The 25,052-nt window shown below is 41.4% G+C and overlaps 1 protein-coding gene across 2 annotated transcripts in view; it reads right to left on the reverse strand.

Annotated features, from left to right (window-relative positions):
* LOC112554318 (acetylcholine receptor subunit beta-like 1) overlaps positions 1 to 25,052 on the reverse strand; it is a 36,334-nt gene that overhangs the window by 10,204 nt on the left and 1,078 nt on the right. The window contains exon 1 of one of the 2 annotated variants that reach the window (XM_025222054.1): positions 10,081 to 11,012. The exons of the other annotated variant lie outside the window; for it this stretch is intronic. Coding sequence (XP_025077839.1) covers positions 10,081 to 10,204 — 124 coding nt within the window. The 5' untranslated portion in view covers positions 10,205 to 11,012. Of the gene's footprint in view, positions 1 to 10,080; positions 11,013 to 25,052 lie in introns of those variants that run through there. 2 annotated transcript variants of the gene reach the window in all.

The following is a 25,052-nucleotide window of genomic DNA, read 5'->3' on the forward strand; positions in this document are numbered from 1 at the left end:
GAGCTGAGTACAAAGCTCTTCCCTAAAATACAAAAACATCCCAAACTTGATTGTAAATAAAAATGAAAGTATGAAATGAAATTTTAAGTGTCAAACATTAATGTGCATCGTAGTTCATACATCGGAAGTGTGGAAGGTCCACATGTGTGTGAGAACCGGATGTGGTAGTCATGTACTTGTTGTACGGGTACAGGAGATACAGAAGCAGTCGGACAGACTTCTCTAGCACTTGCCAATCAAGTGAACCGCCACTTCATTAGTTTCCGATAAAGTTCAATCTTAAGCCAGGTAGTCCTTTTATCTTCTCCCTCCCAGCCTTGCTTCCAGTACATAAACAGTATATCAAAGAAGGTAACTTGGTTTGTTATCTTTCATATCTAAGCTTTGAACATGTCCACGCTGCAACCCAGTGAAGCGATGATTTCTTTAGTAAAAAAAATAAATAAGACGAGGTCAAACTTTTAAAAAAAAAAAGTTTGGATTTAGGCAAAAATTGCAGGCCATTCAAGCATCGCTAACACTTCGTTTTTACATAAATCAAGTTTAACCGGCAAGATGGCTTAACGAAGCAACACCAATCATTATTTATTTATAACGGCTTTTCCTTCATTGACACGCACGAGCGGCAGTTACGCTTGGATCACATGGTCCGACAGAACAAGCTTTATTAGTTCATCTAGCGACAAGCTGAAATGTGTGCGCTACCCCTAATTTGCAATATGTTAAGCTCATTTGACTTCCAGGCCTGTTTTGCACCTGTGGCCAGGTGAGATGGAGTTTCTTCTGATCAGCAGGTGTATCTACAGACGGGGAAGGTGCTTTTCCTCCGGTGTTCGGAAAATTTCAGTTGCTTTTTAAATAGGATGATGACCTTTCACTGCATCTGGCAGAGGTTTATAGATGTTATAAAAAATTGCAGCAGTTTCAACGGTGGTGCAAGTAGCAGAAAACTGGTAAAATAAAGCCAATCATTGTATTCTAAAGAAGTAATGGATCATAAGATGAGACAATAGCAAGGCTGTAAGGTGAGACTGGTTTGGATAGATAGAAAAGTCAAAGTTCATAACATGAGACAATCGCAAAGATTGTAATGTGAGACGGGTTTCCATAGATCACGATGATAGGTTAAAATAAACCTGGTGAATCAGTTTTCAACAAGTATAACCACGCATTTCGCTACATTTCACGGGGTAGGACACATCTAAAGAAATATTTCATTGTATCTCTCGGGTATTTTAATTCTTTACTTGATATACAGCTACAAAGTCAATATTAATTTAAGATAGTGTGTTTGTAAGTTACACTACTGTAGATAATAAACATCGTAAGGTACATTTTGTGGATGTCAACTTAAGATCCGGATAGGGCTTGTTTCAAAACACATAAACGCACATGTACGAACATACATAAACATTTACATACCACACACATGCATACACACATATACACGCACACATGCAGATATGTGATTGTGTTGAAAGAGAGAAGCGGAATGTGGTCTGGAAAATACAAATATATATATATTGTATTCACATGTCTATATCACACTCACATATAAAATACACAAGAGCTGACACAAAGACAGATGACAAGGGAGACCTACAAGTAAGCAGACAGACTAAGCAGACTGTGGGGATATTGGGGATATTAACACCGCACGTCCTTCTAGTAATTTCTTTTTTCCTTTTATTTTGTGGATATGAATGGGCAGGACAGACGCCCACTGTCCACATTTAGGACCCCAATGTCTGTGTCGCCAGAGGATCGATGCCTGCATGGAGGCAGAATGGTCGGCTGGCCTCTGATTGGAGGATGCTGGTGAGATGCTGTTTGGAAGCAGCTGACTCGCTGGGTCCTTGATGGCGATTTTCATCATCACTCGGGACTGAGAGAGAACGATCGTTTAACTGTTCAATGTAGCCAGCGTGGAGAAAAACCATGAAGAATGGTAATACTAGGAGAGGGGAACCTTACGACAGATTACTACTACTATCTACGTTCCAGAATCTTCATAAGACAATGTTTTCAATGGCGTCAGTATGGTAGTCAGTCAGTATGAGCAGTCAGTTCAGTCAGTTTTTTAAATATTGCAGATATTGTCACGTTTTATGTATTGTCACTCATGCCAGTATCTCACTGGATAGTTTTATATTTATATAATTAACAATGACCGTTCTGATTGGTTAGACTTCTACTGACATTACTGTCATCAACACTATTCGTTAATCTAGCTTAACTATCGATATCTGATATTTGTAGCGAAGACAGTTCTGATTAGCTGAGTTTCTATGGATAACAGGCAATAAACTGTCGACCTTACTGGCTCAAATGCAGGTGAAGGACATATTTCAGATAACAAATATGAAATTGGCAGCTGGAATCACATGTTTACCTACCACAGTCAGAGTGAGTGCCACTCAGGAGTTGCAAACTCAACTTGATGACGTCACTAACTAAGACGCTTGCTATTGGATGAAAAGAAAGACAAGGAGATTCCACTATGCAATCCAAGAAGCAGATACAAATAGAATAATTTGCAACAAGACATATCTTCAACCATTTCAAGAGCGATAGCTGTGTAAAAAAACACATTCAGACTACCAGCACGGATGACGAACTTTCATCCGGTTTGGCGGCGGCCATCTTTCTCGTCCACACTAATGGGTCTCAGTGCGCATGCACCCACATCGATCGCACTTGATCATTTCTTTGTTTTGCATCCGAGATTAACTATAAGCAAACTTCAAACGATAAGACTCCCTTCTTGCCTAAGAATGAACTGGAAAATTGAAAACAAGATATGAGATCCTTTAAGTGTTTTTTGTACAATGACCCAGAATGCAGAGGTAACACATAGAGAAAAGATTGAAATGTAACTATTTTTGTGTAATCAAAAGTAAAAAGCTAAAAAAAAAGTCAAAAAAAAAATGGGCTGAACAATTCTATGTTGATGACATTACAAACCATTTCAACACAGGATGAAAAGCTCAACATTTAAAAAAGAACAATAAGAGCCAATCACTAGACATTTCTTGACAAAGTCATGTAGAAGGGAAGCTGGATAAGAGTGCATTGCCTATCAAGAATCCATCTTTCTGCCTTACTATGTGTTGATGCTAATCATCTCAGTTTTTCTGAAGTCGGGCGGCAATACGTTTCCCATTACAGACACACTTCCAGTTTTATGCTAATGTTTCTCATTAAATGTCCTGTCTTTGGGAGTGGTACACTTCTGAACTTGTCCTATCCGCCAGCTTATAATCGACGATCATCTTGTTCTTACAGACATCACTTGAGAGAAGACTTTCAACAGCTGAGCTGTACATGATTAGTGGAGAAACGTGTAGAGGTTTCTGATAACTTCTTTATTTGTATCACCACTACACAGCCTTTGTGGTGGTGTGTACCATAACACAAAAGACTGCCCAAAACTGGAGGAAAAGGATAGAAGAACTTAAGCATGAAACAAATAGAATGTTCAGATACTTCCTAGTTTTTTTTTTTTTTTCAAAAGCCAGTCCAAGAAACATGCGAAGGTTAGGTTGGAAGGTTGGAGGGTTGGAGGGACTTGGGTGTTGGGAGCAGGGAGAGAAATGTACTCAGCTGAATATATTCCAACTACACATTGCAAAACATCCCACGAGAGCTGTATCTGATGTCTCACTCATGTAAGGGATGCGCTGAGCACACATAAAACTGACAAAAACAAAAAGTGATAATCTTCAGAAGTGATGTTAAATGTATTTTACGAGTATTCTCCCAACTGTTAGCGATCTTCCAAAGAACTTGTAACATACAGCGAGACAGCACTAATATTCCAGTGAGACAATCATCGTCTCGTCATAGAAGCACGAGGTCGTTATTTGCAGTCAACTGACAACCCGTTAGTAACTTTACCTTTGCCCTCGGAGAGATGCTAATGTTTAAAACAGTAATTCCTGTAGCTGTTCTCTTTAACTTATTCCTGAACACATGCACGTGCACACACACACACACACGAATAGAAAAATGTTGTGTGCAGAAAGCTGGCTATGAGGGAAAAATATTGTTTAGAAAAATTAAGATTAATTTTTAAAAAGAAAGATTAATAAGGTGTGGCTATCACATAGAAGCTACTCTTGTGAGGTTTCGACTTTTTGCTCTGCAGGTGATAACTGCGATATTCCATCTTGTCAACGGAAAGGTGGGATTCCCTCGGATGCTGGGAATAGCCACTTTGTAAATAAGCAGAGCCAGGTTGTTAAAAGGTGGTTTCTACCTGAGATAACATTTAAATCTCTTCCTTTAAAAGCAATTAAGGGAAAATCTAGCCATGTATATTAATGTGTTTACACCTGAAAGCCTGGTTGATTTATTAAATGCTTGTTTCTTAATAATATACTGGCAAACATGTATAAAAAAATTATTTGTTGACAACCCTTTTTAATTAGGGTGTCGAACACCGTTTATTCCTCACACTCAGGACGGGAAGACATCTTTGTTAAGGAACACCTGTAATTTAGTGCAAACAAATGTTGCACAAAACCAGATATTGCACAAAAATAGAACTGTACGAAAAGCAATATGTAGATATTTTGTTAAAAGCTATTTGTTGTATTCAAAATGAAAAGTGCAGGTATTACACCACAAACACAACCAGCTGTTGCGCCATTGATTCCACAGGTAGCGAGGCCTTGAGGTTCGGATTTCTAAAAAAAAAAAAATAAAAAAAGTTTGGCGGGAGAAGGAAACAGTTTGTTGTGTGGATTTACTAGTGACACACGCCGAGCACACAGCTGCATCCATCCACACGGATGGTGTTTGGCCGACAGAACACAAGTCCTCGCTGACTAACCAATCAGAAGCGACACAACAGAGGTACTTGGTAGTTGAAAGCAAGAAATTCAAAATTGCCTTTATAATTTAGGTTCAAAGCACTTATCCTGTGTACAAGAAAGTGTTATGGTTATGTTTGCACCGTTGTGATGTTTCCCCTACTATAAGATACCACAATACCTCCCAATACACACAATATATATACACATACACTATATATATATATACACACACATACACTATAAATACATGTAATTTGTCAAAACCTTACCATCACATGTGCAGTTTCTGTTTTTTTTTTTTCCTACTTCTCTGTTACCACTAATATCCCCAGAAAAATCTTTTTTAAAATTCTGCTTCATTCAATAGCTTTTGCTTTCAAAACTTCCATTAAATTATTTACTCACTAAATTTAATTTACTTTCTTCATCAAGCTTATTCGTCAGATTATTACTGCTGTGTAAAATCAAGTGAATAGTTTTCATTCCTGCCTTTCTGTCTCCAAACCATAATTTACACACAGCTTGACGTATAAAGCACACGTAACATGTTGCACGTGTGGTCGGAAATAATAATAATAATAAAGACCGAATGGTGTAATTATTTTTATGCCAGGAGAAGCAAGTTTAAGTTAATTGAATTTCAGTTAATTACAAGCTTTAAACACGTGGTCAACATTCACTCATGACAGAAGTTCAAAGTGCGGTCCATGTATAAAGGACACTTTTGTAAAAGCTTGGGAGTGTGAGAATTTGAAGGCTTCCCGTGACTTTTGACATCTGAGGTCAAAGTTCCTCGGGTCTAGCTTTTCTGAAGGGGATGTCTCGCTGCCTTTAACCTTCCTAACCCCTACGGAGCCAGGTACCCGATTCCCCCTGTGGTCAACTTGGGAAAGTATGTTGCGTTACAAGGGTTTGGAAGTGGTTCGTGTTCTAACCTTCGGGTTCCAATGCCCTTAGTGGAACTGCCAGGTGAGAGGGATGTGTGTGAGTGAGAGATGTGCGTGGGCAAACGTGTACCTGCGCATGCGCAAGAGCGCGCTCTTCTCACAGAAATTCGTGAAACCATCTGTGTACAGCTAGCGTCCACCCTCCAGGTGCGAAGCTGTTGTCGGTGTTCACCATAAAGCCAGCTTCTGTACCCGTCAGGATGTGGAGCTGCACCACTCTAAAGACTGGCTGACAGAGCAGGATAGTGGGGTCAGGGCATATCGGGGTCACGGCAAGGGGCATATTTCTCGACATGACCAGGTAAACCGAGAGAAGCCCTCAATCTACTGGCATTGCCGGATATTCTATTTTCTTTTTAAAATGGAGTCTGGTAGCAATGATCGAACAAAAGAGTGATTGAATTAGAAGCCATGGTGCAAGGACTTTATCCGCGACAGAGTTTGTTGACAGGTCAATCAGGTAATTACTCTCAAGCTAAGTCCTGATTAATGAGGTCTGGAGGCTGGCCAAGGGATGGGGGGACTAACAAGGTCATTGCGAGATAATAAACACTCGTTTCATCTTGCTAAGCTCATCGTTCTTCTTACACTCTCATTCTCACACGTATACAAATATCCCTCATATACACACACACAAATACACTCTCACTCTCATACCCTCACACTTTCTCACACACTTCTACTCACACATACACTCTTTCTCAAATAGTCACACGCAGTGTCTGTGTCGGCAATAATGTGAATACACACATAAATTTATTATAATAAATTTTTAGATTAAGGGAGTGGAGTGGACAACACCTGTTGATTTACTTCATTTTATCAAGCTGCCTTCTCTTAGTCAATCAAGAGAACATTGAGGGTAGGTGAGAGTAGATGAGGGTAGGGTGAAGGTAGTGTATTCTGGTAAATATCTGGTGAAAGTAGAGTATGGATCGGTCTTCTCTTGCCATCCTCATGGCTGCAAAGGTTTAGAATATGAATAAAGCAGTGCTCACACAAAGGACAACAACTGTTTTCCCAATACATGAGGCTATTACCCTTCCGGGTGCAAACATACCCCTCGACACCATCACAAAGCACACACCGAGGTCAACAATGCTTACCTGTGTAGACCTGCATACCAAGAACAAAATAAACATTATTCATCCAGATTTGTAGAGGTTGTATTTTGTACCAGGTGGTTTGAAGAAACCTTTACAACCCACTTTAATCTTAAGCATCTGTTTTAGTCTAAAAGAAGTAAAAATGATTTAAAGAAAAATTAGTCACCGAGCTATAAGAGAGCAAAGAATAACAGTGGGTGGTAGAGAAGAAAGAAGGCAGAAAGGTGAAGAGATGGAGGATGACAGGTATGGGTAGATGGAACCCGGTTTTGCTATCAGAGATTCATTTCGGTAAATGTTTTGGTAAAATATTTTTAAATGTAAAGATAAAGTAGAATTAGAAAAATTAACTTGGGGAGAAACCAAGAAAAAAAAGTAAAAGAAATCAGAAAAAAATCTTAAGCTCGAGAAAGATGAAAAAAGACCAACCTCTAACCATTAGAAATTCTTTTTTTGTGATTTGTTATCCAGCAGACACGGCTTCGAACCAGAGACCAGCGGTTATTCAAGTCCAGTCAAGCGAATAGTGAAATTTCGGTTCAGGTTACCATAACTACAGTCAGTAGGTCGAGTCGGTAAGCGGTCCTTCATCTCGATAGTCGTCAGTCGAAAAGAAGAAAAAAAAATCTTCGTTTAGAGCACAAGCATCAAAGCTGGGTCGTTAGTACATCGATAAGTGACCTTCCATAACAAACTGACAGCCAGACCCTCCACCACATGTTGTTTTAGTCAATTTTTACTATCACATAAATCAGCGTAGAGTATTTATTATTTAACGTTTTCATTCTTTCATTTTTAACAGCTGTCTGTGGAAGCAGTCAAGAGCCAACGAGGACCTGGCAAGGGCACGTGCATACATGCGAACAAGTATGATCACAGAGGGCGCCACTGTGACTGCTACACGTGTAAACCCTCCTTCTGTCTTCAAACGAACCAAACTGTCTCGCTTTTGACAGTCATCTTCATCTTCTTTTGGTCTGATCTTTTGTCGGCCGATTCCTTCTGCTCTTGGCAACGGAAACAACCGAAGACATCAGCATCCTTCAGTCCCGCCATTAGCCCCGACACCCGGGTACTAACTGTACAACTGTATTAGCATCCCACAGTATTTACGAACTATTAGCGTTACCTCTCTTAGCAGACTGAAGTATTCAACGAGCTTCGTCAGAGAGCAGGATGGGAGGGCAGGAAAATATCCCCCGACAGGTGGCAACTTCTGGTTCACTGAAAGCTACAGGAAACCTCAGAGCACCTTCTGTCGCTACTAAATATTGAAATGTCAAGGGGAAGGAACCTGAGATAGGTTCAAGCCAGTTGGTTGAACACGTGACTTACACCACATCTTGCTAACTATTCTTTTTAAAATCTTTTACCTGTACAGAAAATGACTGATTGCACAACATTTCTACGCTAAGCAGTAAGTATATCGAGTATATCGCATGTTGATGTGAAAACAAACTCAGTAAATAATTGTACCAATCAAAAGATCTCAAGCCGGTCTTCATGCCCCAGAAGTTTGTGAAATTTGAGTTTCTCTTCTAGTCCTTTCCAAGTGATTCACAACTCAACCATTGACAGTTAAATCTTTCTCCCCCACCAACACCCCTACAACTCACCCCACCCTTAAATCCACGCGATATGGTCACGTGACAGGCAACGGCTTGGGATTATTACACGGCCAATTAGGAAAGCAAAATCTGTGTGGAACAAAGAGCTTCTTTGGTTAGGATGGTTGTGCTTAGCGTGGGTAGAGACGTCATCTGTGTCAGTGTACAGACACAGGTAAACACACGTGAAGGCACACCTGGTCGTGTAGAGCTTATGAGTCAATATCCAGGTATGTTCTTTCTCTCTCTATCTCTCTGTCTTTCTTTTTTTTTTCTTTCAATATTTCTGTATGCGAGTAAGAGATAGTGTGTGTGTGACTTGCTTTTTCTCAATGCTTCTTTCAAAGCAGTTTTGTGGTCTTTGTCTGGCCAGGTTTATTCACCTGTGAAATCTGAGTCAGGTAAATGTGGTGAAACAAAGAGGACGCTGAATCGGTTGTGGGTGAGTACACATGAACTCATCCACTTAGTCATCTCCCCATCCCCTTTCTCTCTCTCTCTCACATACATATCATGCTTTTACTCTTGTTTCGTTCATAGAACACAAGATTTTTAGTTTGATAAAAACATCAAGCATACTCTTAAAAATGCCATTTTTCAGGATTACTAATAAGCTTTTTTTAACATTTAGGCCATGTCCTGAAAAACGATTGTAGATTCTTTGACAAATTAACTAAGATGGCTGTTATTGCAATGAAAAATGTAGTTTGTAGAGTGAATAATGTTATGTAATTATAACAATGAGTTTAATTTTATACGTTTTAACACACATTTCTTTTAAAGACTTCTCTAGATACGATATGCTCCGAGGTAGGGTTACCTACTGGCAGAACTAGAAGCCAGACCATGCACAAGTCAACAAGCGCGGCTGACATGGAGTCGGTTATGAAACGCAGCCCCCAGGGAAGTGACGGCGCAGCGCGCGGCCAAGATCAATATGGCGACAGGTTCCAAGAGAGAAGAAGTATTTGGAGGTGTGTGTCTGGGATCTGACAGAGGGCGCGCCTCAATCGTGAGGCCACACATAATGTAGCGCTAAGACTGCGCCACCACCCCGGCCTCTCCTTGATCGATATCACTCCATCTCTCGGTGTCGGGTGCACGTGAGTGGGTGCGTGTGGGCGAGAGAGAGAGTGTGTATGTGTGTGAGAGAGAGAAAGTCTTCATTTTAAGTTAATTATTCAATTTCTTTACCATACTATAGAAATTACGATCATAGCTCTATCTCTCCCTCACACACATTGTCATCTCTGTTTTCGGGGTACAATAACCTTACCTCTCACACATTTTCAAATTATTATTCAAACAAAATCAACACATTACTAACCACATACCCGACCTGCCTGTCAACCCTACACACCACTTACTACTGATGTGAAACCCAATCCCTATCCCATCTTGGCCTAGATAACGAATCTTGTATAGAATATATCCCCACTGCACCTCTTAATAAATAATTATATATACATTTAGATGTGTTAGCTGGCGGTGGAGCAGGTTGTGGTGGTTACAAGTAGGGAGGTACGAGCCACTGACACGGCTGGTGTGTGATAACGCCATCAGCTGTATGCACCACGGCAAGAACACAAGCAGGCGGACTTACCTCTCTGGTCCATACCTCCACACACCGCTACCGGGGCACGCAGCAACACCAACAGCACGACGACAAGATGCAGGACAGTGGTAGAGACTGTTGCGGCAGTAGCAGCGACGGTGGCACCCTGCATAGTGCATGGTCCGTTAGACAGGGGGTAGAATCCTCCAGAGCCAACCCAGCGCTGGACAACGGCGACTGCTGCTGGGCTGGAAAGGGGGAGGTGATGGGTGGATGGGTGGATGGGTGTGCTGGACACGAATGAAAATCTCTCTCTTTGTCGGAAAGTCAAGGTTTCGGGAGGATGTGGGCTGGAAACACCATAGCTAGTACTGACAGCCAGTACACATCCAGCCTCGACACATACACGCACACAGCCTCCACAGAGAGACACGGCCTTCTTGTCGAGCACACGGCTGCTGCTGCAGTCCCGGCACACACACACACGCGCGCGCCGAGACAGAGAGAGAGAGAACGAAGAGCACACCACCACCACCACCAGCAACAGCTCTACAGTCGTCTCCTCGTGTCGGCGTCGTGTCCTCTACAAGTTTCTCGAGGTCTCGCCACACACCTTGTCCGCGAAGACAGAGAAAAGGAGAGCTAGCCCCTACAGCAGGCGTCCCTCTATCAACCTTCTGTTTACGTCCACAATTACTAAGCGCAGTGTCAAAACCCAATACAGCGCATGCGCCAAGCTCCATTTCCTGCTGGCATCCGGTTCCCATGGCGGCGCGTGTGAAGGGAAGAATGTGGCCGGTTGAGAGCGGCTCAGCAGGACTCGCCTTCTCCTTCTTTCTCTCTCTTTCCCGTCTCTCAGTCGCTCGCATTCCAGCGATTTGTGTTTGGGAAATAACCACCTTTGAACTGCCGAGCGCAGGCAAGACATGGTACTTAACTCCTGTCTGTGTGTCCGCCATTCACTCTATCGATTCCTCTGTGGAATTAACGGTGCACAATATATTGCTTAGTCTTATGCTGTCGGGAAATCCCCAAACGAAAAAAACAGAATAATTTAGAAGAAAAAAAAATAAGGAAAGAAAAAGAGAAACGCTGCCTTACACGTAGATTGTGAGATGCTGAATTATGATTACCAGGTGTGTTTTCTTTCACCTGGACCAGACTGCTTCTTACGTCAGCAAGACCGTTGCAGACGACCAAAATGATACAAGGGATGGAGGAGTGGAGGGAGGAATAAGGGAGGAGGGAGACGCACGCACTTAAAAACCCAGCCGTCGATCTGCCACAGCTTGTATGTCATGGTTCCCTTCGCACGTGCATGCGCCAGCCAATAGCTGGAGGATGCTTGGTCACGTGCCTCCCTTCCATCTCTTCCCCCCTCTACATGCTTTCGTGTGAACCTTGCCGCTGAGACCATTTTACGCCCGCATCAGCAAATTTCTAAGTGTCGCTCTTTTCAACTGCTTCTCGCTCTTTCCGGATTTTATTTTTGATTTTTTTTTTCTCAACTTTTTTCTCCATCCATATTTTTTCCTTTATACATTTTTTATCTTTTTAATTTATTTCTATATTTCTCCGGTATTTTTTTTTTTCGTTCCTTCCTTTACATTATAAGCCTCATTTCTTATGTGTTGTGTTTCACCCCACGCAACTATTATGAAGACTAAACATAATTGTCTTCATTCCTGTATAGTTTAAATAGAAGATATCTCACTGGCTTTCTCTCACACCGTAATTAGGAGCCTAATGATGTGCCATCACTTGTTTTCCTAATGACTAGGTACAGCTCAGCTCAGGATAATTTTTTTCTGTTCGGGAGGAATATCATTCTGCTCTAACGCCTATAAAGATCACCGTATACTTAAAGAGGTTAACACCAGAAAATTAAAATATATTTTACGGGAATACGCTTGGGTTGTCAAGGCTTCAGCCAATGAGATAACTGATTATAGTAATAGTCGTATCTGTGTACAGGTGAGGCATCACCTTTACCTCGACCTGTGGGTAGTAGTGCTTGAAGGCGGGTATCTTCACGGAGGAGGGTAATTTTCCCAGAGTTGGGGAAATATTATCTTGCACCGAGCTTTATCTAGTCATAAAAAATGTTGCTCCCTAGTAAGGCTTTAATTCTCCTACTTGCCCGAACTTCTTGTGACAGCCTCACGACAGTCTCCATTACAAAGACTCTTTCTTGTAAGTTGAAATTCATTTTTTGTAATATTCCTCCCTCTTTCCTTCCCCACTGTGCTCATGGCTTGCTGAATGAATCGCCGAGGGTTGTAGAATCATGCAATGTGAGAGTTTGAAGCTTTCTCTCACCCACCTGAGGGCTGCATGGCGGGGCTTCTGACAGGTGAGCTATCTGCCAATACCTGAAATTACTAGTCAGGCGCTGAACACTAATGTACCCGCCCCTCCCTTTCTTGTAGGTGAGGAAAAAATACCGAACTGACCTGAATAGATCCGATCTACAAGTGTCACGTGACAAGTACCATTAGTACAAATAGCGGGTTTTGCAACAGGTGCGGCAAGGAACACTGGGTCACTCAGTAGGAATTTTACTGATTTTGAAAGGAAAGTCAGTCTTGGAAGCATTATCCTTTACCTAGGTGTGTTCTTGGGAAGGAAATAATAGTCGAAAGTCGGTTAATGTAAATGAGGGCTGGGAGTGACGAAGAAGGAAGGATGGACAGGTGATGTCTGGGAAAGAAGCTGGTGTACAAAAACCATAAGCAATGACTCGCACGTGAAGATACACCGTTGCTGATTCCAAGACAACGCGGAAAGTCAACGTGAACTCGTTAATAAAAAAAGAAAAATAAAAAGGTTTGTAAAGCCAGTCTGTCAAACATAATTTTTCAGTCATTATTTTTTTTTTTCAGTCAAACTAGCTCTCGCCTGAGTTTTGGAACGAGGCCACATGTCATTTCCTGTTACTTTACAAATGAAAGCTGTGTGATTGGTCACACCCTTCATTACTCTATTCTCGAAACTCGTGTATGGGGTGCGGTCAGTATTTACAATGTACACTTCACAAGTTTTTCTCTTTAAAGTAAAAAATAAAATTTACAAAGCCTTTTCCTATCAAATTGTAATACTATGTTCTACCAGCAACTTTGAAATCAATTTCATGTGACATGAAAGAAATGATAACAAACACAAACAAAAAAAAAAAGGCAGGAAAAGGAGAGCCACTGTCACATATATCTATTAGCGTACTCAACTGTCCATCATGACAGACCATTCATTCCCACTAGCTGGTAAGAAAGAAAAATACTGGTTTGTCTGCACATGCTCGGGGTTAGGACTGGGACTGTCAGTTCTTTTGCTTGCCTTGTACTGTTATTGTAAGACCCATCCTCCTCTTCCTCCTCCTCCTCCTCCTCATCATCATCATCATCATCATCATCATCAACAACAACAACAACATCATCAACATTATCAGCACCATCATCATCATTATTATTATTGAAGCTGGGACCTATCCTCGGTGGAGGAAGCCCCGGGAGGAATAAGCAAATAAGCGGGTGGCAGGCAGGAAGGTCTGCGGAACACATGTTCTGTTGCGGAAGAAATGTGTTTTCAGTTGGCAGTCCTCGCTATCAAAAATGGCTAATCGCACGAGCGCGCGGTGTTTATGAGTGAAGTCGTTAAAGGCGCGTAGGAGAGGTAAACAATCGCAGGAAGATGATGGACACTTAAAGAGGGTCTGTGTTAATGTCATGAGCCGGACTGCTTCATGGAGGACGTCTGCTGCCATCGGGCGCATAACATTGCTGATAGAAAACACAGGAAGCGAGCGAATGTGCAAGAGAGAGAGAAAGAGAGGGATGCGTAGGAGGAGATAAAGAGATGGAAGCAGATATACTGATATATACTTATATACTGTTTACATTTAGTACAGACACGTGATTAGTTTTGCGTTCAGGGCCAATGATCGTGCGGCTGGGTAAAAAGAATTCATAATTTAGGGTTTTTAGATTTTTCTCAACTGTTTGGGGTATGTTCTTCTATTTCTCCCAACTCTTTTTTTTTCTCTCAATCTTTCGCTATCTTTCCTTCTCCATAATATGGCCTTAGCTTCTGGTACTAACCCTAAACCACACTAACCAATCATTTCGTTCCTGTTTCCCCCAATTTCTTTGTTTTTCTTCCTTACCTCTGCAGTAATTCTCTCGTTGTCACTCTATTTTCCCTTGATGTTTTCTTTCCTCTCTCCCTTTCTTTGTCTCCTGTACATTCTTTCTTCCTCTTTTCTCTTCTCTCTTTCTATGTCTTCTCTATATTCTTATTTTCCTCTCTCATTTTCCTTTACGAGACTCCCCACCTCCATCACCATCATACCTACTTCCAGTGTTATCACTTCCATGACATCCTTTTAGTCTGCAAGTTCACAAGTTAAAAAGTTGCTTGATGGACGCACCACTTAACGGTCACCCGAGCCAATGGGTGGATGAACGGATGAACGGGAAATTCAAAAGTGTAAAGCTACCAGCGGCCCTCATCGTTGGCCGCTTATCTCCCCTTCGGGCAAAACACCTTCTACGATTCCTCCTTAACTTATCTCCCCGTGTGCCTTGGTCTGGCTTGTCGTTCTTTAGTGCCTGCAACTGCCGCGTGACGAGGAGGCGCTCCGCGATGTTCTCCAGACCTGTCTGAGGGAAGAAGGTGCCAACAGAGCAGGACACTCATTCTGTCCGTTAGAAACTGCGTGTGGATGAACCTCTGCTGGGTTAATCCTCCAGAAATGACATGACCTTTATGTGTTCATTTTTTCGTCCATTTTTTAAGTAGAATTTCGTTCTCAGTATATCTTCCCCCTGTATTTGTAGAAGGGTGTTATATTTCCTTATTTTAGAATAAAATGCATTGTTTGTTGTCGTGAATGTGTCTACAACATTTTCAACCATCAAACATGATTTCTGAAAGCCACTTAAACCACCATATATATGGTTCTAAATATATTTTTAGTTTGACTGTAATAGTTTTATATTCTTCCACAGTATGCGCACTACTTTCATCAGAGAAATCTATTCACTGTAAATTGTAAATAAACACATACTAATGCTTATCCTTTGCCAAAGGATGGGTGGTTCGGCGAAAAAAAGGGAGGAGGGAAACTGATGTCTAAAGTTTTCAGGAACAATATTTCATAGCTAAGCAGCTGGCTCTGTAAACTAGTGTCACGTGCAGAAGAAAAACAATGTTCCCCGGAAGAAGAATTGAACCCAGGACAGTCGATCTTCACTGTATTCTTGATGTTTGCAAGCAGACAGGTAATCATAATATTTAAAAAGGATCAAAAAACAAAATGGCACATGTTCACACTGACAAAGCTGAAACTGCCTGCAGAGAAACGGTTACATTGGGGAAAAAACTTGACTTGGAAAAATAAGAGTCTGTTATACAAATGTTGCAGTAGGCGAGAACAACAGTCTCGTGTCGACACGTGGGATGCGATGATGCTAAACCTCTCTGACAAGCAAGAGATTAAGGCAGCTTTCAACGACCGTGGCAATGAACAGTAGCTATTGTTTCTATTAATATCAGGCAGTTCACTAGCTTTAAATAGAAAACAGGTCAGTGATGTATTTAGTGCTTTTTTCCGATCATCGACGCTTTCACTAAAGAACATAGTGATCACGTGACCTTTCTTCACCTGTTCGGCTTGTTCACTGAGTTCTTTCTCAGACATGAGCTTATGAATGATGATGATGATGATGATGATGATGATGATGATGATGATGATGATGATGATGATGATGACGACGATAGAACAGGGTGATACTTTGATGCAATTGTTGTAACTGTGCTCTAACAATACCACATCAAAAAAACTAAAAAAAAATCCCCGTTGATGTCGAAGAACTTGGGAAATGAATATGAAACAACAAGCAAACAACAAAAAGCCAAAAATAATTCCCTATCCGACAACTGAACACAAGAGCAAACAAAGGAGGTGGGGATAATAGAAGCAAACAAAAATATTCTTCGAATGTAAACATGATTATTTTAAAATGAAGAATAGACGGAGGGGTATTCGCAAGACGGCCAGTCTTCACTTAAATGGAAATGCAAGTCACGTGATAAGTTGGCTGATGTTCTGAAACATTTCCGGTCGCAAAACGATCGTGTGTTTACAACCACGTCTACAACACAGGTCTGGGGCCGTTGATGGAGGCCGCCATGTGGTGTACTGGAGTGAACAGCTTACTGAGAGGGCTGAAGGGTATCGTCAAAGCACTGGCAATGTCATGGAGTTGAAGATTGTGTATTGATGACAAGAACACAGTCATAAATTGTTGGATATACTATATAGTAGATAATGTTACAGATAGTAACATAGTATCACAATAGAGTTACAGACAATAGCATAGTATCACAATGGTTACAGTTTCCGATCCCACGATACCTGCGGCTGTTGCGGGCCTGGGAGCTAAGACTGTCGGGAATGTTCAGTCCTTAGTACAAAGGTAAAAGGACGCGGAGCAGACACAAAAGTCACAGGGTATATTTCTACCAGCGCTCAGATATCAGATACGGAGACAAGGTGTTTCATCCCACCACAAAAACCAAAAAAATGACCAGTCTTCACTCAGCATGTAAGCACCAATGAAGGAGGACACAGGGCCAAACATGTCTGTAACCCAACTCGCTTGTCTAAATAAGCTCCAGTGCCAGACTCCTGGCAGGCCTCGCCAGCTAAGATGGCCAGCTGTTTGGCGAAAACAAACAATGGTTTTGCAGTCTTCACACAACACGATACACCTGCTTTGGTGGATGACAGGTGAGAACGGTCGGGGGTAGCATGCCACCCCGTTCGTGTTGGCTTTGTCTTAAAGGGGTGCAAACTATAGTGAGAGGCGTCATGTTACAAGATTGTTTTTCTCTATATGCTTCTTGTTTGTTAGGTTTCTGTTGTTTTGTTTTGTTTTGTTTTTTTGTTTTTTTTCTTTTTGTTTTGTTTTGTTTTTGTTTTTTTTTTTTTTCCAGTTTTGTTTTGTTTTGGTTTTTGGTTTGGTTTTGTTTTTTGTTTTGTTTGTTTTTTTGTTATTTATTTATTTATTTTTTGTTTTTGTTTCTTTGATGAACATTTACGGACGTAGAGCGTTTCTTGTTTCTATAATTGTCATGTTAGCTTGTGCTGTGCCTTTTTCAAGTAGTCAATCTACTTTACATTGACTCGTAGAGTTCAACCCACACATCATCAATGCTCATGTTGTAGAAAACAAATACGAATGAAAAAAGTGACTGTAGGTAATACAGAGATCGGCTTTTTCCTTGCATTAGTGATGTTTGCTCTTCCTCTAAAACTTTTTTTTTTCATGGGTGGGAGGAGGCTGGTGGGGCAATGTGAAACACTGAGCGGTTAACATCTCAAGCTTTATGTTCTCTCAGACCCACATTTTTTTTTTCACCAACTCAGTGGACCTCGCAGGTTACTTGCATTTGCTGGATCACGTGACAGACGAGCACAAGAAATGTAAGGAAGCGATTTTTTGCTTGTCACGTGCCTAAAAGGCCCCCTCTCGACTCTGAACATGCCTCAACAGTTCTATCGAGCTTCCAGCCGAGTTACAGACAACTCTTCAGAACACGCTCCAGTCGCGGGGGTTCAGAGTAAGAAAAAAAAGGAAGAAAGGATGGAAGAATATAGAAGTATAAACATTCTGAAGGGAAGATGATGACATTGAAGAACCAACGCAAAATTTAACAGCTGAATCCTGTCCTCGACCTTTACTTCGGCTCAAAGTTGAGGAGGAAATGAAGCGAAACCATTTTGTCTGATGCGAGTATAAACATAATAATATCGTGGTCTGCAATCAGCGTGCAGTGAACACTCGTCTGTATTTTATTTTGATTTATAGACAAGAAGTTTTGTTTATTTCACAAAAGGGAAAGCAGGAACTGAGAAGTGGGAAGACCGGAGAATGATGGAATGGTACATGAGGACAGTGCCAGATACACGTGTTTTGAACTGACAACATTAATAACTGTTTATGCTAATGCAATTAATGTGTTGGGACGAGCTAATATGATGTGAATAACTGGATTCATACCACACAATATACCGAAAACAAAGGTGTCTACATGCACACAATACTTATTTCTCTTTCCCTACTTCCTCTCTGGCTCTCTCGCTCGTGGACACACACACACTCACACTGACGCGCGCGCATACAGACCAAGAGACCTGCATACCCTAAACAATTTATAGGCAAACCACTGTCATGAAATGAGGTGCAAACAGCGATGCACTCCATCCACGACACGGGTGCAGCCCTCACCTGCTGTAAGCCTCGTGAGCTCAGGGAGGTAAAAGGCAATTCAAGGGAAGTAACTTCAACATTGCTGACGAAATGAAAACTCCTGGGGGTGAATAGGTTACCGCATCTTGTACAGGGTTCTAGTGGCTTCTTATTAATCCAGCACTTTCCATCAGGGGTAAGGTAATCGCGCGATCGTTTGAGTCCTGTCAGCATGTGTCAAGGAAACCATGTTGTAATGTCTACAGCATGCCACCCGCCACAGAAACAAGGGAGATAAGGCAGAGCCAAGCTGCGTTACTCTGTCATTAAGAGGTACTGAGATGGATCAGTTATCTTTACAACATACAATGAACGTGTACCGCGGCAGAAAGCTAATTCCTGGGTCAATCTACACGTTTGTTAGTTAGCCCCTGGGTATCCATGTTTGTGTGTCTGCGTGCGCGTGCGAAGTCTGTTGGGTTCCGGCAAAATTTCACATATTCAGGGTACTTACAGTTCATCGTACCTACTACATAATAAAGCCAAGGTATCGTCCAAATTATCAAACAAGAGAAGATCATAATCGCTAACTACCGTCGAAATGGACGACGCATTAATTTCATAAAGTTTCTGACAGTTGTGCTGTTTTAACGGTCACGGGGTTACGACCTAGAGGACTCTTTTACAATTTTTGTTTCTTTGAAAAGGTAAATGGTAAAAGAAGGATCTCGAACGTTCTTCTCCCACCCTTCTCCAATTTTCCTTCCCTTTCTCCTGTTCCACGACCAACGAAAACATGCATCACGTGATGTAATAATTCGATTTCTACGATCACCAGCCAATCACCGGCGCTTACGACTTAAACCAAATATCAACGGTCAGTTATCAGTCAAAACGTGATGACGTCAACGAGGAGCGTGGTTCATGCCCCTGCACAGCCCCTCTCTGCTGACAATCAAACACAGACCCTGTTTTGGTACAGGGAGGAGGATGGGCACACGCCATGTCACGTAGTTGGGCCTAATGCCCCCTCTCGTCTCTATTTTTAGCAAATCCCGGGCTTTGGTGGGCTGGCCAAGACTGTAATTGAGCAGCTGGCGCGCTTCACGCATGAGTGGTTCAGTGCACACCACCGCGCCACGCAAATTATTATCGCATTCAGCAGACGACACAAGAGCGGGGGAAAGAAAAAGTCGATGCTGGCAGCATTGTTATGCATACCTCTGTATTCTAAAAAAAAAAATCCAGTATGATGGTGAATCGAGACACAGGTTCGAAGACCATGTGTGAAAAAAAACGTGCATGAATTTGCTTCTGTAAGCATTTGTCTGTCAACAAACTGAATAGAACCTTTAAAAAATCTCTTTTATTGTTGTCTCTGATACATAAAGGAGATAAATGAAAAAACATTGTTAATGTAGGTTACAAAAATTATTATTTTTTTAACTAAGAGGAAGCCTTTTGCAAAGATGTCCAGAAGCCAGACTTGAGGTCAGAGAAATAACAAACAGCGATTACTAACCTGGAAACACCAGCTTAAAAAATCCAGTCTAGGTCCACAGAGTTGAAAGCTAATAGGTTGTTTTATTATGTAATAAAACATATTATTCTGTAATAAAACATATGCCATTTGCCGCCATGTAAAAAAATTGTCGAATCATAGCCTAAAGGAGTTTTTCATTACGGAAAATACCGGTAGTTGTTGCCCTTTGACCTCGCATATTCCGAATATTCTGTCGTTCAGTCGCTTGTTTCTGGTATTTTCCCTAATTAGTGATGATGTATATGAGACAAGGAATTGCTCTGCGAATGTCTGTTGCTGATTGTTTTTGTCTGTCTAACTTATGTGTATGAGCTTGAAATATAGAAGGGAAGAGAAAAAAAGAAAGAAGAAACGAGGAATGAAACTCCAAAAAAAAAATGAATGAATGATAAATGTCATTACCTGGCAATATTATGGCGTTTGAAGTTTACTTTCCCAACAATGGGTACGAACTGAAACATGCTTTTTCACAAACATTCTCCACTTTTACACCGTCTGCTATTCTGTTCAGTCAATGAACACGTTCTTCATAATTACAAGGTGAGGGAGAACATTAGGCGGCTAATTTAATACAGTGGAGGACTTTACACATCAAGGTACTTTGCAATATTTAATGTACCCGTACGTGTGTGTTGACTATCTCTCTAGAGAAATAACTCGCCGACGACACCTACATCGTTGAATAACGACACGCTATTTATAGCACAAGATGGCGTCAAAGGGTAAACTGCGTTTCACGTTTGGATGAACACAAAAGTCCACAATGTTTAGAGGGTTAACGAACCTGACGCAAACTATAGGTGTGAATATAAGTGATGCCAACTTTATGTGTCTTGTACCCGGTTCTGCAGGTGTGTGCTACGCTTGATGCAAGCCGCGGGGTGGAGTGAAGCCCCCGACCCCCTTCATTTTCAAAGAGGAACAGGTGTGCGCTGTCTGAAGTAAAAATCTGAACAGCAGTCAACATCAAATTAGCGCAGACAGCTTCGCACCGTACTTCCGGAACAGTTTTTGAAATTTATTTTAAACGAAAAAAACAGACATTGTACCAAATGACCACATTTAATAATTTAAAAAAAAAACCTTTTTATCTTTTTTTTCTACCTCTGTTCAATGTCGGATTAAAGATCTGTTGTGATCTCAGTTTTGTTTTATGTTGCGAACTTTGAGCTTAAAATTTTTCATTTTACTAGTGTTTGTGGTCTTAAGGCTAATGGTTACATCAAAACAAACAAGTCTCCTAAGTGAGGCTCGACAAGGTGAAATGTCTGCCCTGCCCACCCAAGCGTACCAACAGTAATGACGGCGAAAAGAGAAAATTCGGTTGCTACCTTTATCGTCTTGTGCTCTAGAAACGATTAGCCACTTCCAGCCGATAGCTAGGGATTCTATTATTTTACCTTATCAGTTATCATATACAAATACAGATGGAGGATGGCTAGAAAACATTTTGTATATTGTAGACTATTATTGAGTTGATACTGTGTACTAGGCTGTCACATGGCGGGGAAAGTCATCATGACATGTGAACAACACGTGTTCAGATGTTTATCACACAGACACCCATAAAGAAGTGCATGGGTCTGTGTTCTCCTTGAATCACGTGATACTCGTAAACTAAAGTGTTTCTGGTGAGCTCCTCTGTGACAAAGCAAAACAAATGCTTACTTTTTGTCTTTTTTTTAAAATCTTTTTGTCTTTTCCTTTCTTCGTTTTTTCTCTCTCCCTGTTCTTTTTTCCTTTTTGCCAATTTTTTTTTCCCTCTTTTTCTTTTTCGATTACTACTCCCTGTATTTTACTACCGTTTACTTCTTTTCTTATTCTTCCTTGCTGCTTTTTGTGCCATTACAGAATCGTGCTTGTGACTTGGATGCACGCAACAAGCGATGGAAGGGGATGTGTTTCGGCTATTTTTACCACAAGACTTTTTAACAACCTGAAAACAAAGCATCTACAGTAACTGAGGGATGTTTCTGTACAGCAATGGTGCCATGAACTAAGTCATTTACTACTTCACCTTTTATACTCCTGAATTATGTGCCTTCTCAAATATTTATCTGTAAATAAAATAAGCCAAATGTCGTAAAGTCGAAAAACTAACAAGACACACTATAAGTTCAATGGTTGCTCACCTACCGCAGTTTCAATATTTTGTTTCAACTTGTATTTTATATCGCTTTTGTGAGCATTGCATCTTAGGTACAAGTCTCATCTCATTTTCTTTAGATATATATATATACTTTCAGCCGCATACACTGTCATAAGTTTTATTTTTCATTATACTCAAGCAGCACTATAGAAAGATGACAAAGGATTTGAAATATCTGGAAACAAGATATAACAACAGACAGTACAAAGAACTGTATTCAACCATGTGGTGTGAACAAACCTTGTTTCCAGACACATTGTGTTACACAGAGATATCGGTTACCACAACAGACTTCACTGGTGGGGCTAAGTGGGGATGGTTGGGGGGGGGACTGGTGTGGGAGGTACAACCAGAATAACGTGTTTTTGCTGACAGGCAGGGCTCTGTAAGTCTTACAACAATTCCCTCGCCCAGTCTCGCAGTTATTTTTGGCACAGCCACGCTCCAGTTTGAGCTTTTGTTTATTTCTGACGTGGAAACGTGGAATCTTTTCTTCTGTCCTTCCTTTGTTCATCCCCTTGCGCAGAAGGTGATATCGGATACCTTTGCGCATTGCGTCACACCTCATTGACGTCACACCTCCTTCAAAAGAAAAAAAAAAAGCTACCCTACCTACCAACCGTCATACCCGGGAAAAACCGAGATGGGTAAGCATGCAGAGCTGTATGTCTCCTAAAAGCACGTGCTTTTGTGTGCGTTCTGCCGAGGAATTTGTGGAGAAGCATTTGAGGCCTGTTAGTTCAAAGTACGTTTGGCAGACACGGAGATCCAACGGCTTTTCCTGGGAGGTAATTGCCTTTTAACTCCGAGCGTAAGGGGTAGACGAGGGGGAGATGGTGAGTGGAGGAGGGGTTGCCTCGGAAACCGACACTAAAACTACCTTACACCCGTTATTATCATCATCTTGCGCCTCTGTGTGTGCGTGTGAATGTGTTTTTTGTGGATATGTGTGTGTGATGGGGATGAGAAGATAGGGTCTTCAGATTAGGAAGGTTTCATGAGTGAGAGAGAGAGGTCTTGTAAAAGTGAATTTTATAGTTTATCTGAGTATTTTGTAATGTCTGTTCTAGTCTGTTGCCCTCAAAGCCTTTTTGACCTCATGCAACAAAATCAAATGACCCTGTTGATCTACAACCTCTACGCAGAATAATGCACGTTGGAAAAAGAGAAAGAGAAAGAGAAAGAAGAGTCCTCGGACTTCTTTATTCAGTGTAGGCTTGCGCCCATGACTGAAGGGAGGTAAACAATAAACTTAATAAGAAAGTAACTTGTTGAAGTATATAGTTGAATAAATGGAGGTAAGCAATAGGGACAACATACAAAGGTGGAAAATGTAGCTACTAAACAATGTTTTATCTCTTGGGTACTAAAATCGTGCTGACATCAAACTGTTACAAGCCACATCCTCGTCAAGCGAAATAATCTCGTTTATACATGACTACAGGCATACAAACAGTTGATGTAAACAAAAGATAAAATCTATGGGAATGATGGTGAGTGTAGAAAACACAGAGAGAGAGGTTTAAATGTGCGCGCGCTTGCGTGCAATGGTGTGTATCGAGCTAGTGTATTTCTTATGTGTGCCTATTAGAGATGGCTTGATATCTCATCTACTGTTCACGCATGATATGCACCACTTATTCTCTGCCTCATAAGAAGCTTCTAGAACTATTTACACTCACCATCCTCTTTAGTCACACTCCCCAACACGTTATTCTCACCTCTGCGAGAAAGTCACTCCCTCCAGGGTTACTCACATTCTTCACCTTCTCAACACAATTCTCTGCCTTCATCACCCTCTCCATACCAACACACTTCGTCACTCTGTCACTCACAATCTCCTTGTTTTCAACGATAGGATCACCTAGAACTCTCTTTAAGAAAATTCTAATACAAAACGTCAATGGAATCATACGATCTTGGTAAAAACTTCCAGTTAGGAGTTCTTTTCTTCGATAAGAATTGCCTCCCCATGAATTCCCAAATCTTCTTCTGCTCCCATTCTACCCAACATTTACCTCCCCTTCTCCCAATCCATAAAATTGTGGACAAAATGCAGGATTTGTGCAAGACCTTCTGGCAGCCTGCTCTAGGCCCCTACAGAAGCTCAGCTCACATCATAGATGTTTCTACGATAAACATTTCCGGTCATTAATCAATTTTCTCGCGCCCGCCAGCTAGGATGTATCTGTGATGACCTACTGACCCCTGCATCAGCCCCTGTAATTATGCGGCGATGAGCTCCCTTAACGTGGTGGAAGTGTCGATCTCAGTGTTGTTAGCTGGTGATGGCGAAGAATCTGCAAACGAGATAGGGAGTAGTAGGAACACGGCGACCGGAACCACGTGTGCACTTGCCAGAACTCATCAAAAACTAGCAAACATGGAATGCCTCATCTCCTGTCGATGTGCAAATAATTTACTTTTGACATTCCGTACCCAAATCTCTCTTATAAAACTTCGTTTCTCTGCCAGCCAACGACTGCGCAACTATTAACCTTTGACCTCTAAAAGCTTCAGACAGTTGTAGCTATGTAACTACTGTATTAAAATAGACAGTCAAATGAAACGTAGCAGATGTCGGCCATCGTCTGACAGATGTTTCACAAGAGCCAAAAGTTGTCAAATCAGAAGACGTGAATTATTTTTAAAGCGAACAGTCCTTCTTTCACTTTATATTCATTTAAGCAAAGATTTCAGCCTCACAAATAGTATCTCAATAGTTCATCAACGGTAACAACAGATTTACAACAGAAGATGAAACGTCTGCCGACGCCTGGCTTTGTGAAGAAGTATCGATGTCTGCCAGTTGGCCGTCTGCTCAGGACTGGGCCCCGGATGGCGATCTCACACCACTAGAATGATACGACAGTGAATCGAACAAACTTTTTTCAGAAGTTCCTTAAGTCGTGCGAAACATGAGGAGATTAGCGAGACTTGAACCCAGCACCAGCCAGTCGTTAGTTGGCTGAAGACCAACCAATTGTATCTGGACAGGAAGTCGCCTTCATACACTGTATGTAATGCTGACTGCAGGCAGTCTCTAATAAATTTTATTGCTATAATCTTCTGTCGCCTT

This window comes from Pomacea canaliculata, linkage group LG13, assembly GCF_003073045.1.
Source record: "Pomacea canaliculata isolate SZHN2017 linkage group LG13, ASM307304v1, whole genome shotgun sequence".
Lineage (NCBI taxonomy): Eukaryota > Metazoa > Mollusca > Gastropoda > Architaenioglossa > Ampullariidae > Pomacea > Pomacea canaliculata.